The following is an 11,549-nucleotide window of genomic DNA, read 5'->3' on the forward strand; positions in this document are numbered from 1 at the left end:
GTACTGATGTTGGTGGTGATAGTAAGGGTTGTGGCACTGTGCCTGATGGTGGCAGTAAGGGTTGTGTTACTGATGCTAATGGTGGCAGTAAGGGTTGGCACTTATGTTAATGGTGTCAGTAGGGGTTGTGGCACTGAAGCAGTTGATGGCAGTAGGGGTTATGTCACTGGTGGTGGTGGTGGCAGTAGTGCTTGTGGCACTGATGCTGATGGTGGCAGTAAGGGTTGTGGCACTGATTATGGTGGTGATATTAGAGTGTTGGCACTTATGCTGATCGTGGCAGTAATGGTTGTGGCACTGATGCTGGTGTAGGCATTAGGGGTTTTGGCACTGATGCTGGTGGTGGCATTAGGGATTTTGGCACTGATGTTGGTGGTGGCAGTAGAGGCTGTGTTACTGATGATGATGTTTGTAGTAATGGTTTTGGCACTGATGCTGGTGGTGGCAGTAGAGGTTGTGGCACTGATGCTGGTGATGGCAGTCGGGGTTGTGGCACTGATCTGGTCGTGGCAGGAAGGGTTGTGGCATTGATGCTGGTGGTGGCAGTAAGGGTTGTGGCACTGATGCTGGTGATGGCAGTTGGGTTGTGGCACTGATGCTGGTGGTGACAGTAAGGGTTGTGGCACTAATGCTTGTGGTGGCAGTAGAAGTTGTGGTAATGGTGTTGGTGGTGGCAATAAGGGTTGTGGCACTGATGCTGGTGATGTAAGTCGTGATTGTAGTTTAGGTAAGGACATGGATCATCTATGTCTCCTCACGGGAAGTTAAGGTTTGGATCGAGAACATTCACGTGTCGTCACGTTAAGTTATGGTCATGACTGAGAATATTCATGTACGCAAGTCAAGCTACGTTGATGACAGAAGATATTCATACATCTTCTTTTGAAGTGAAGGTGACGACCGAAAACATTGTTTTCTCACCTAAATTTAAGGTAATATTTGAATGTTACCTTATCCTCACGTGAAGTTAAGGTAATTACCAGGAACATTCAAGTAGGGTCATGTGAAATTAAGATGACGAGCAAAAACATTAATGTTTCCTCACGTGAAGTTAAGGTAATGACAGAGAAGATTGCAGCATCTTCACGTGAAGCTACGTAAGTTAATGACACGAAATATCCAATATCCTTACGTGAAGATCAGGTGACGACAGAGTACATTTATATCTCGTCACATGAAGTTAAGGTAATTACGGAATATTCAAATATCCTCAAGTGAAGTTAAAGTAGTGACAGAGGATATTCAAATATCCTCACGACAAGTTAAGATGACGACCGAGGACATTCATGTCGCCTCACATTAAGTTGATAGCAGGGAACATTCAAATATCCTCACATGAAGTTAAGATAATGAAAGAATATTCAAATATCTTCACATGAAGTTATGGTAATGACAGGGAATATTCAAATATCCTCACATGAAGTTGAGGCAATGACGGGGAATATTCAAATATCATCACATGAATTTAAGATAATGATGGAATATTCAAATATCCTCACATGAAGTTAAGGTAATGACAGGGAATATTCAAATATCCTCATATGATGTTGAGGTAATGACAGGGAATATTCAAATATCCCCACATGAAGTTAAGGTAGCGACAGGGAATATTCAGATATCCTCACGTGAAGTTAAGGTGACGACCGAGTACATTCATGATGTTAACGTCTATACCCGAGTGAGGATGAGGTGTGCCATCCTCCAGGTAGGTCAGACGGAAGAATGGGGAGTTGTTGACTGCCGTTACCGTCATCTTCCGACCATGAAAGTCCTCGTACAGGTCATCCAGGTTAGGGAACACAGGTCGCCACACTTGACCTACATGTCCAGACGTACCCAGGTCATCCCACTTTCCAACAACTTCAAACCTGGAATAAAGATAAAAAAAATGTCACAGGTGTGCTACCTGGGGTCTCTCCAACCCCGTCACACTTACTACCGACGTACTCCCGACCCTAACTTTATACAGGCCCCACCAACCCTCACCTTGTACAGGTCCTACCAGCCTTCACCTTATACAGGCCCTACCCGCCCTCACCTTATACATGCCCTACCAGCCCTCACCTTATACACGCCCTACCACCCCTTACCTTATACAGGCCCTACCAGTCCTTACCTTATGCAGGCTCTACCATCCCTCACCTTATACAGGCCCTACTAGCCCTCACCTTATAGGGGTCCTACCAGCCCTTACCTTATACAGGCCCTACGAGACCTCACTTTATACAGGTCCTACCAGCCCTTACCTTATACAGGCCCTACCAGCCCTCACTTTATACAGGTCCTACCAGCCCTTACCTTATACAGGCCCTACCAGCCCTTACCTTATACAGGCCCTACCAGCCCTTACTTTATACAGGTCCTACCAGCCCTTACCTTATACAGGCCCTACCAGCCCTCACCTTATACAGGCCCTACCAGACCTCACCTTATAGAGGCCCTACCAGCCCTTACCTTATACAGGCCCTACCAGCCCTTACCTTATACAGGCCATCCAAGCCCTCACCTTGTACAGGTACTACCACCCCTCACTTTACACAGGCCCTTCCAGCCCTCACTGTATTCCAGGCCATCCCAACCCTCGCTGTTTTTCAGGCCCTCCTAGTCCTCACAGTTTTCAGGGCCCGTCCAGCCATCACTGTATCCCAGACCCTTCCAGTCCTCAGTGTACTCCAGGCTCTCCCAGCCCTCACTGTGTCCCAGGCCCTCCCAGAACTCACTTTATCCCAGAACCTCCCAGCCCTCACTGTATCCCAGGCGCTCCCAGGACTAATTCTATCCTAGGAACTCCCAGCCCTCTGTTTTCCAGGCCCGCCAGCCCTCCCAGCCCTCAGTGTATCCCAGGCTCTCCCAGCCCTCACTGTGTCCCAGGCCTTACTACAACTCACTTTATCCCAGACCCTCCCAGCCCTCACTGTATCCCAGGCGCTCCCAGGACTAATTCTATCCTAGGAACTCCCAGCCCTCACTGTTTTCCAGGCCCGCCAGCCTTCCCAGCCCCCAGTGTATCCCAGGCTCTCCCAGCCCTCACTGTGTGCCAGGCCCAACTACAACTCACTTTATTCCAGACCCTCCCAGCCCTCACTGTATCCCAGGCGCTCCCAGCACTAACTCTATCCTAGGAACTCCCAGTCCTCACTGTTTTCCAGGCCCGCCAGCCCTTCCAACCTTCACTGTATTCCAAGGCCCTCCCAGTCCTCACTATTTTCCAATCCCTCCCAGCACTCACTGTTTCCCAGGCTCTCTCAGCCTTCACTGCTTCCCATGCCCTCCCAGCCCTCACTGTATTCCAGGCCCTACCAGCCCTCACTATTTTCCAGTCCCTCCCAGCCCTCAATTATTCCAGGCCCTCCCAGCCCTCACTATTTTCCCGTCCCTTCCAGCCCTCACTGTATCCCAGGCCCTCCCAGCCCTCACTGTATCCCAGACCCTCCCAGCCCTCACTTTATCCCAGGCCCTCCCAGCCCTCGCTCTATCTTAGGAACTCCCATCCCACACTGTTTTCCAGGCTCTCCCAGCCCTCACTATTTTCCAGGCCCTCCCAGCCCTCACTATTTTCCAGGCCCTCCCAGCCCTCAGTGTCTTCCAGGCCATCCCAGCCTCCGCAGCTTTCCAGACCCTCGGAACCATCACTCTATTCCAGGCACTACCAGCCCTCACTCTATTCCAGGCACTACCAGCCCTCACTGTATTCCAAGCCCTCCCAGCCCTCACTGTATCTCAGGCCATCCTAGTTCCCACTGTAATCCATGCCCTCCCAGCCTTCACTCTATCACAGTAACTCCCAGCCCTCACTGTATCCCAGATCCTCTCAGCCCTCACTTTATCACAGCAACTCCCAGTCCTCACTGTTTTCCAGGCCCCTCCAGGCCCTTCTAGGCCTCCTAGCCCTCCCAGCCTTCACTGTATGCCAAGCCCTCCCAGGCCTCACTATTTCAAAGGCCCTCCCAGCCCTCACTGTTTTCCAAACCCTCCCAGCCCTCACTGCTTTTCAGGCCCTCCCAGCCATCACTGTATTCCAGACCTTACCAACCCTCACTGTATTTCAGGCCCTCCCAGCCCTCACTGTATCCCAGGCCCTCCAAGCCCTCACAGTTTTCCAGGAACTCCCAGCCTTAACTGTTTTACAGGCCCTCCGGGCCCTCACTGTTTTCCAGACCCTCCCAACCCTCACTGTTTTCTAGGTCTTCCCAGCCCTCACAGTCTTCCAGGCCTTCCCAGCCCGCACTATTTTCCAGGCCCTCCTAACCCTCGCAGTTTTTAGGCCCTCCCAGCCTTCACTGTATCCCAGGACCTCCCAGCCCTCACTGTATTCGAGGCCCTGCCAGCCCTCACTGTATCCGAGGTCCTCCCAGGCCTCACTGTTTTCCAGGCCCTCATAGCCCTCCCAGCGCTCACTGTATTACCAGCCCTCACTGTATCCAAGGCCCTCCCAGCCTTTACTGTTTTTCATGCCCTCCCAGACCTCACTGTTTTTCAGGCCTTCCCAACCCTCACTGTATTCCAGGCCCTCCCAGCCCTCACTGTTTTCCAGGCCCTCCGACCCTCACTGTTCTCCAGGCCTTACCAGCCCTCACTGTTTGCCAGGCCTTCCCTACCCTCACTGTATGTCAGGCCCTCCCAGCCCTCACTGCTTTCTAGGCCCTACCAGCCCTCACTGTATCCCAGGCCCTCCCAGCCATCACCTTATCATAGGGCCGTACCAGCCTTCACTGTTTTCCAGGCCCTCCCAGCCCTCCCAGCCCTCAATGTATTCCAGGCCCTCCAAGCCCTCACTGTTTGCCATGCCTTCCCTACCCTCACTGTATACCAGGCCCTACCAGCCCTCACTGCTTTCCAGGCCCTCACAGCCCTCACTGTATCCTAGGCCCTCTCAGCCTTCACTGTATCCCAGGCCCTCCAAGCCATCACCTTATCATAGGCCCTCCCAGCCCTCTCAGCCCTCAATGTATCCCAGGCCCTCCAAGCCCTCACAGTTTTTCAGGAACTCCCAGCCTTCACTGTTTTCCAGGCCCTCCGGGCCCTCACTATTTTCCAGACCCTCCCAACACTCACTCTTTTCCAGGCCTCACCAGCCCTCACAGTCTTCCAGGCCTTCCCAGTCCTCACTGTATCCCAGGCCCTCCCAGCCATCACTGTTTTCCAGGCCCTCCTAGCCCTCACAGTTTTTAGGCCCTCCCAGTCCTCACTGTATCCCAGGACCTTCCAGCCCTCACTGTATTCAAGGCCCTCCCGGCCCTCACTGTATCCGAGGTCATCCCAGGCCTCACTGTTTTCAGGCCCTCATAGCCCTCCCAGCCCTCACTGTATCCCAGGCCTTACCAGCCCTCACTGTATGCCAGACCCTCCCAGCCCTCAATGCTTTCCATGCCCTTCCAGACCTTACTTTTTCAGGCCCTCACAGCCCTCACTGTTTTCCCGGCCCTCCGACCCTCACTGTTTTCCAGGCCCTTCCAGCCCTCACTGTTTGCCAGGCCTTCCATACCCTCACTATATACCAGGCCCTCCCAGCCCTCACTGTTTTCCAGGCCCTACCAGCCCTAACTATATCCGAGGCCCTTCCAGCCTTCACTGTATCCCAGGCCCTCCCAGCCCTCACTGTATCCCAGGCCGTCCCAGCCCTCACTGTTTTCCAGGCCTTCCCAGCCCTACCAACCTTCACTGTATCCCAGGCTCTCCTAGTCCTCACTCTGTCCCAGGCCCTTCCAGCTCTCCCTTTTTTTCCAGGCCCTCCCAGCCTTCACTGTTTTCCAGGCCTTCCCAGCGCTCTCGGTATTCCAGGCCCTCACAGCCCTCACTGTTTTCCAAACCCTCACAGCCCTCACTGTTTTGTAGGCCCTCTCAGCCTTCACTGTATCCCAGGCCCTCCAAGCCATCACCTTATCATAGGCCCTCCCAGCCCTCTCAGCCCTCAATGTATCCCAGGCCCTCCAAGCCCTCACAGTTTTTCAGGAACTCCCAGCCTTCACTGTTTTGTAGGCCCACCCTGCCTTCACTGTTTTCCAGACACTCCCTAACCTCACACTGTATCCTAGACCCTCCCAGCCCTCCCAGCCCTCACTATTTTCAAGGCCCTCCCAGCCCTCACTGTTTTCCAGATCCCCCCAGCCTTCACTGCATTTCAAGCCCTCCCAGCCCTCACTGTATTCCAGGCCCTACCAGCTCTCCCTGTTTTTCCGGCCCTTCCAGCCATCACTGTATCCTAGGGCCTCCAAGGCCTCACTGTATTCCATGCCCTCCCGTCTCTCACTGTATCCCAGGCCCTCCCAGCCCTCAATGTATCTCAGGCCCTCCAAACCCCTACAGTTTTCCAGGAACTCCTCGCCTTCACGGTTTCACAGGCCCTCCGGGCCCTCACTATTTTCCAGACCCTCCCAACCCTTACTGTTTTCCAGGTCTTCCCAGCCTTTACAGTCTTCCAGGCCTTCCAAGTCCTCACTGTATCCAAGGCCCTTCCAGCCCTCACTGTTTTCCAGGCCCTCCTAGCCCTCACTGTTCTTAGGATCTCCAAGCCCTCACTGTATCCCAGGACCTTCCAGCCCTCACTGTATTCGAGGCCTTTCCAGCCCTCACTGTATCCGAGGTCCTCCCAAGCCTCACTGTTTTCTAGACCTTCCTAGCCCTCCCAGCCCTCACTGTACCCTAGGTCTCACCAGCCCTCACTGTATCCCAGGCCCTCTCAACCCTCACTATTTTCCATGCCCTCCCAGACCTCACTGTTCTTCAGGCCTCCCCAACCCTCATTGTATTCCAGGCCCCACAGCCCTCACTGTTTTCCAGGCCTTCTGACCCTTACTGTTCTCCAAGCCCTCCCAGCCCTCACTTTTGCCAGGCCTTCCCTACCCTCACTGTATACCAAGCCCTCCCAGCCCTCACTGCTTTCTAGGTCCCACCAGCCCTCACTGTATCCCGGGCCCTCCCAACCTTCACTGTTTCCAAGGACCTCCAAGCCATCACCTTATCCCAGGCCTTCCCAGCCCTCACTGTTTTCCAGGTCCTCCCAGCCTTCCTAGCCCTCAATGTATCCCAGGCCCTCCAAGCCCTCACAGTTTTCCAGGAACTCCCAGCATTCACTTTTTTCTGGCCCTCTGGGCCTTCACTATTTTCCAGACCCTCCCAACCCTCGCTGTTTTCCAGGCCTCTCCAGCCCTAACAGTCTTCCAGGCCTTCCAAGTCCTCACTGTATCCCAGGCCCTCCCAGCCCTCACTGTTTTCCAGGCCCTCCTAGCCCTCACAGTTTTTAGGCCCTCCCAGCCCTCACTGTATCCCAGGACCTCCCAACCTTCACTGTATTCGAGGCCCTTCCAGCCCTCACTGTATCCGAGGTGTGCCTCACTGTTTTCCATGCTCTCCCAGACCTCACTGTTTTTCAGGCCTTCCCAAACCTCACTGTATTTCAGGCCCTTCCATCCCTCACTGTTCTCCAGGCCCTCCCAGCCCTCACTGTTTGCCAGGCCTTCCCTACCCTCACTGTATACCAGGCCCTCCCAGCCCCCAATGCTTTAAAGGCACTACCAGCCCTCACTGTATCCCAGGCCTTCCCAGCCCTTACCGTATCCCAGGCCGTCCCAGCCCTCACTATTTTCCAGGCCCTCCCAGCCCTTCCAATCCTCACTGTATCCCAGGCCCTCCCAGCCCTCACACTATCCCAGGCCCACTCAGCCCTCCCTTTTTTCCAGGCCCTTCCAGCCCTCACTGTTTTCCAGGCCTTCCCAGCGTTCACGGCATTCCAGGCCCTACCAGCCCTCACTGTTTTCTAGGCCCACCCTGCCCTAACTGTTTTCCAGGCACTCCCTGCCCTCACTGTATCCGAAACCCTCCCAGCCCTCACTGTTTTCCAGGCCCTCCCAGCCCTCACTGTATCCCAGTCACTCCCAGCCCTCACTCTATTCCAGGCCCTCCCAGCCCTCACTATTTTCCAAGCCCTCCCAGCCTTCCCAGCCCTCAGAGTATCCTAGGCCCTCCCAGTCCTCACTCTATCCCAGGCCCTTCCAACCCTCCCTTTTTCCCAGGCCCTCCCGGCCTTCAATGTTTTCCAGGCCTTCCCAGCGCTCACGGTATTCCAGGCCCTCCCAGCCCTCACTGTTTCCAGGCCCTTCCAGCCCTCACTGTCTAGACCTGACCAACCCTTACTGTTGTCCAGGCCCTCCCAGCCCTTACCGTATCCCAGGCCCTCTCACCGCTCACTGTATTTCAGGCCCTCCCAGCCCTCGCTGTCTAGACCTGCCCAACCCTTACTGTTTTCCAGGCCGTCCTAGCCCTCACTGTATCCCAGGCCCTACCAGCCCTCACTGTCTACACCTGTCCAGCCCTTAATGTTTTCCAGGCCATCCCAGCTCTTAATGTAGTCCAGAACCTCCAATCCCTCACTGTTTTCCAGGACCTTTCACCCCCATTCTTTTCCAGGCCCTCTAAGCCTTTACTGTATTCCTAGCCCTCCCAGCCCTCACTGTATTCTTGGCCCTCCCAGCCTTCACTGTTTTCCAGGCCCTCTCAGCCCTCGCTGATATCCAGGCCCTCACTGTATTTCAGGCCCTTCCAGCCCTTACTTCTTTCAAGGCCCTCCCAGCCTCACTGTCTAGATCTGCCCAACCCTTACTGTTGTCCAGGCCCTCCCAGCTCTCACTGTATCCCAGGCCCTCCCAGGCCTGGCTGTTTAGACCTGTCCAACCCTTACTGTTTTCCAGGCTGTCCTTGCCCTCACTTTATCCCAGGCCCTCCTAGCCCTCACTGACTACACCTGTCCAACCCTTACTGCTTCTCAGGCTATCTCAGCCCCCACTGTAGTCCAGGCCCTCCCAGCCCCTCACTATTTTCCAGGCCCTCCCACCCTCATTCTTTTCCAGGTCCTCAAAGCCTTCACTGTATTCATGGCCCTCCCAGCCCTCACAGTTTTCCAGGCCCTTCCAGCCCTCACTGTATAGACTTGTCTAACCCTTACAGTTTTCCATGCCCTCCCAGCAATCACTGTATTCCAGGCCCTCACATCCTTCGCTGTTTTCCAGGCCCACCCTCACTCTTTTCCAGGCCCTCTCAGTCCTCAAAGTATTCCTGGCCCTCCCAGCCCTTACAGTATTCCAGGCCCTCCCAGCCCTCACCGTACCCTTAGCCCTCACAGCCTTCACTGTTTTAGGCCCTTCCCGCCCTCACTCTTTTCCAGGGCCTCCCAGCCTTCACTACTTTCCAGGCAATCCAAGCCCTCACTCTTTTCCAGGCCCTACAAACCCTCACTGTGTTCCATGCCCTCCTAGCCCTCACTGTATTCCAAGCCCTCCCAGCCCTCACTGTTTTCTAGGCCCTCCTTGCCCTCACTGTATCCAAGGCCCTCCCAGCCCTCACTGCTTTCCAGGCCCTCCCAGACCTCACTATACTCCAGGCCCTCCCAGCCCTCACTCTATCCCAGGCCCTCACAGCCCTCACTCTTTCCCAGGCCCTCCCAGCTCTCACTGTTCTTCAGGCCCTCTCAGCCCTCCCAGCCCAAACTCTATTCCAGGCCTTCCCAGCCTTCACTGTTTTCCAGGCCCTCACTGTACTCCAGGCCCTTCCAGCCCTTACTGAGTTCCAGACTTTCTCAGCCCTCACTGTATCCCAGGCCCTTCCAGCCCTAACTGTATCCCAGGACCTCCCAGCCCTCACTGTCTAGACCTCTCCAACCCTTACTGTTTTTCAGGCCATCTCAGCCCCCACTGTAGTCCAGGCCCTCCCAGCCCTCACTGTTTTCCAGGCCCTCCCACCCTCATTCTTTTCCAGGTCCTCAAAGCCTTCACTGTATTCATGGCCCTCCCAGCCCTCACAGTTTTCCAGGCCCTTCCAGCCCTCACTGTATAGACCTGTCTAACCCTTACAGTTTTCCATGCCTCCCAGCCCTCACTGTATTCCAGTCCCTCACAGCCCTTGCTGTTTTCCAGGCCCACCCTCACGCTTTTCCAGGCCCTCTCAGTCCTCAAAGTATTCCTGGCCCTCCCAGCCCTTACAGTATTCCAGGCCCTCCCAGCCCTCACCGTACCCTTGGCCCTCACAGCCTTCACTGTTTTAGGCCCTTCCCGCCCTCACTCTTTTCCAGGGCCTCCCAGCCTTCACTACTTTCCAGGCAATCCAAGCCCTCCCTCTTTTCCAGGCCCTACAAACCCTCACTGTGTTCCAGACCCTTCTAGCCCTCACTGTATTCCAAGCCCTCCCAGCCCTCACTGTTTTCTAGGCCCTCCTTGCCCTCACTGTATCCAAGGCCCTCCCAGCCCTCACTGCTTTCCAGGCCCTCCCAGACCTCACTATATCCCAGGCCCTCCCAGCCCTCACTCTATCCCAGGCCCTCACATCCCTCACTCTTTCCCAGGCCCTCCCAGCTCTCACTGTTCTTCAGGCCCTCTCAGCCCTCCCAGCCCAAACTCTATTCCAGGCCTTCCCAGCCTTCACTGTTTTCTAGGACCCTCTTAGCTTTAGCTGTTTTCCAGGCCCTCTCTGTACTCCAGGCCCTTCCAGCCCTTACTGAGTTCCAGACCTTCTCAGCCCTCACTGTATCCCAGGCCCTTCCAGCTCTCACTGTTTCCTAGGCTCTCCCAGCCCTCACTGTTTTTCAGTCCCTCCCAGCCCTCATTGTTTTTCAGGCTCTCCCAGCCTTTATTGCTTTCCAGGCCCTCCGAGCCCTCACTCTATTCTAGGCCCCACCAGCCCTCGCTGTATTCCAGGCCCTACCAACCCTCACTGTATCCCAGGCCCCTCCAGTCCTCACTGTTTTTCAGGACCTCCTAGGTCTCACTGTATTCCAGTCCCTCCCAGCTCTCAGTGTTTCCCTGGCCTTCCCAGCTTTCACTGTATCCCAGGCCCTCCCAGCCCTCACTATATCCCAGGCCTTCCTTGCCCTCACTCTATCCCAGGAACTCTCAGCCCTCACTGTTTACCAGGCCCTCCCAACCCTCCCAGCCTTCATTGTATTCCAGGACCTCCTAGCCCCCACTATTTTCCAGGCCCTCCCAGCCTTGACTGTATTCAAAGCCATACCAGCGATCACTGTATCTTAGGACCTCCCTGCCCTCACTGTACCCCAGGCCTTCCCAGCCCTTACTGTTTTCCAGGCCCTCCTAGGTCTCACTGTATTCCAGGCCCTCCCAGCCCTCAGTGTATCTCAGGCCCCCAAAGCCCTCACTGTATCCTAGGCCTTCCCAGCCCTCAAAGCTTTTTCAGGCCCTCCCAGTCTTCACTGTATTCCAGGCCCTCCCAGTTCTCACTACTTTCCAGGCCCGCCTAGCCCTCAATGTTTTCCAGGCCCTCCCTGCCCTCACTGTTTTCCAGGCCTTCCCAGCGCTCACTGTATCCCAGGCCCTCCTAACCCTCATTGTCTTCCTGGCCCTCCCTGACCTCACTGTTTTCCATGCCCTCCCAGCCCTTACTGTTTTCCAGGCCCTCCCAGCCCTCACTGTACTCCAGTCCCTCCCAGCCCTCACTGTATCCCAGGCCTTCCCAGCCATCAATGTCTAGACCTGTCCAACCCTTACTGTTTTTCAGGCCCTCCCAGCCCTCATTGTATCCCAGGCCCTCCCAGCCCTCACTGT

General features: G+C 55.3%; 1 protein-coding gene across 1 annotated transcript in view; it reads right to left on the reverse strand.

Moving 5' to 3' along the window:
• The window catches only part of LOC139752188 (glutamate receptor ionotropic, delta-2-like), a 159,591-nt gene extending 157,097 nt beyond the window's left edge, over nucleotides 1–2,494 (reverse strand). Inside the window, exons 1-2 of the mRNA XM_071668160.1 lie at nucleotides 2,481–2,494; nucleotides 1,626–1,868 (exon numbers count right to left, since the gene is read on the reverse strand). Of these exons, the coding sequence (XP_071524261.1) occupies nucleotides 1,626–1,868; nucleotides 2,481–2,494 (257 nt within the window). The remainder of the gene's footprint in view (nucleotides 1–1,625; nucleotides 1,869–2,480) is intronic.
• Between the last annotated feature and the right edge of the window lie 9,055 nt (nucleotides 2,495–11,549).

Source organism: Panulirus ornatus, chromosome 2, assembly GCF_036320965.1.
Source record: "Panulirus ornatus isolate Po-2019 chromosome 2, ASM3632096v1, whole genome shotgun sequence".
Lineage (NCBI taxonomy): Eukaryota > Metazoa > Arthropoda > Malacostraca > Decapoda > Palinuridae > Panulirus > Panulirus ornatus.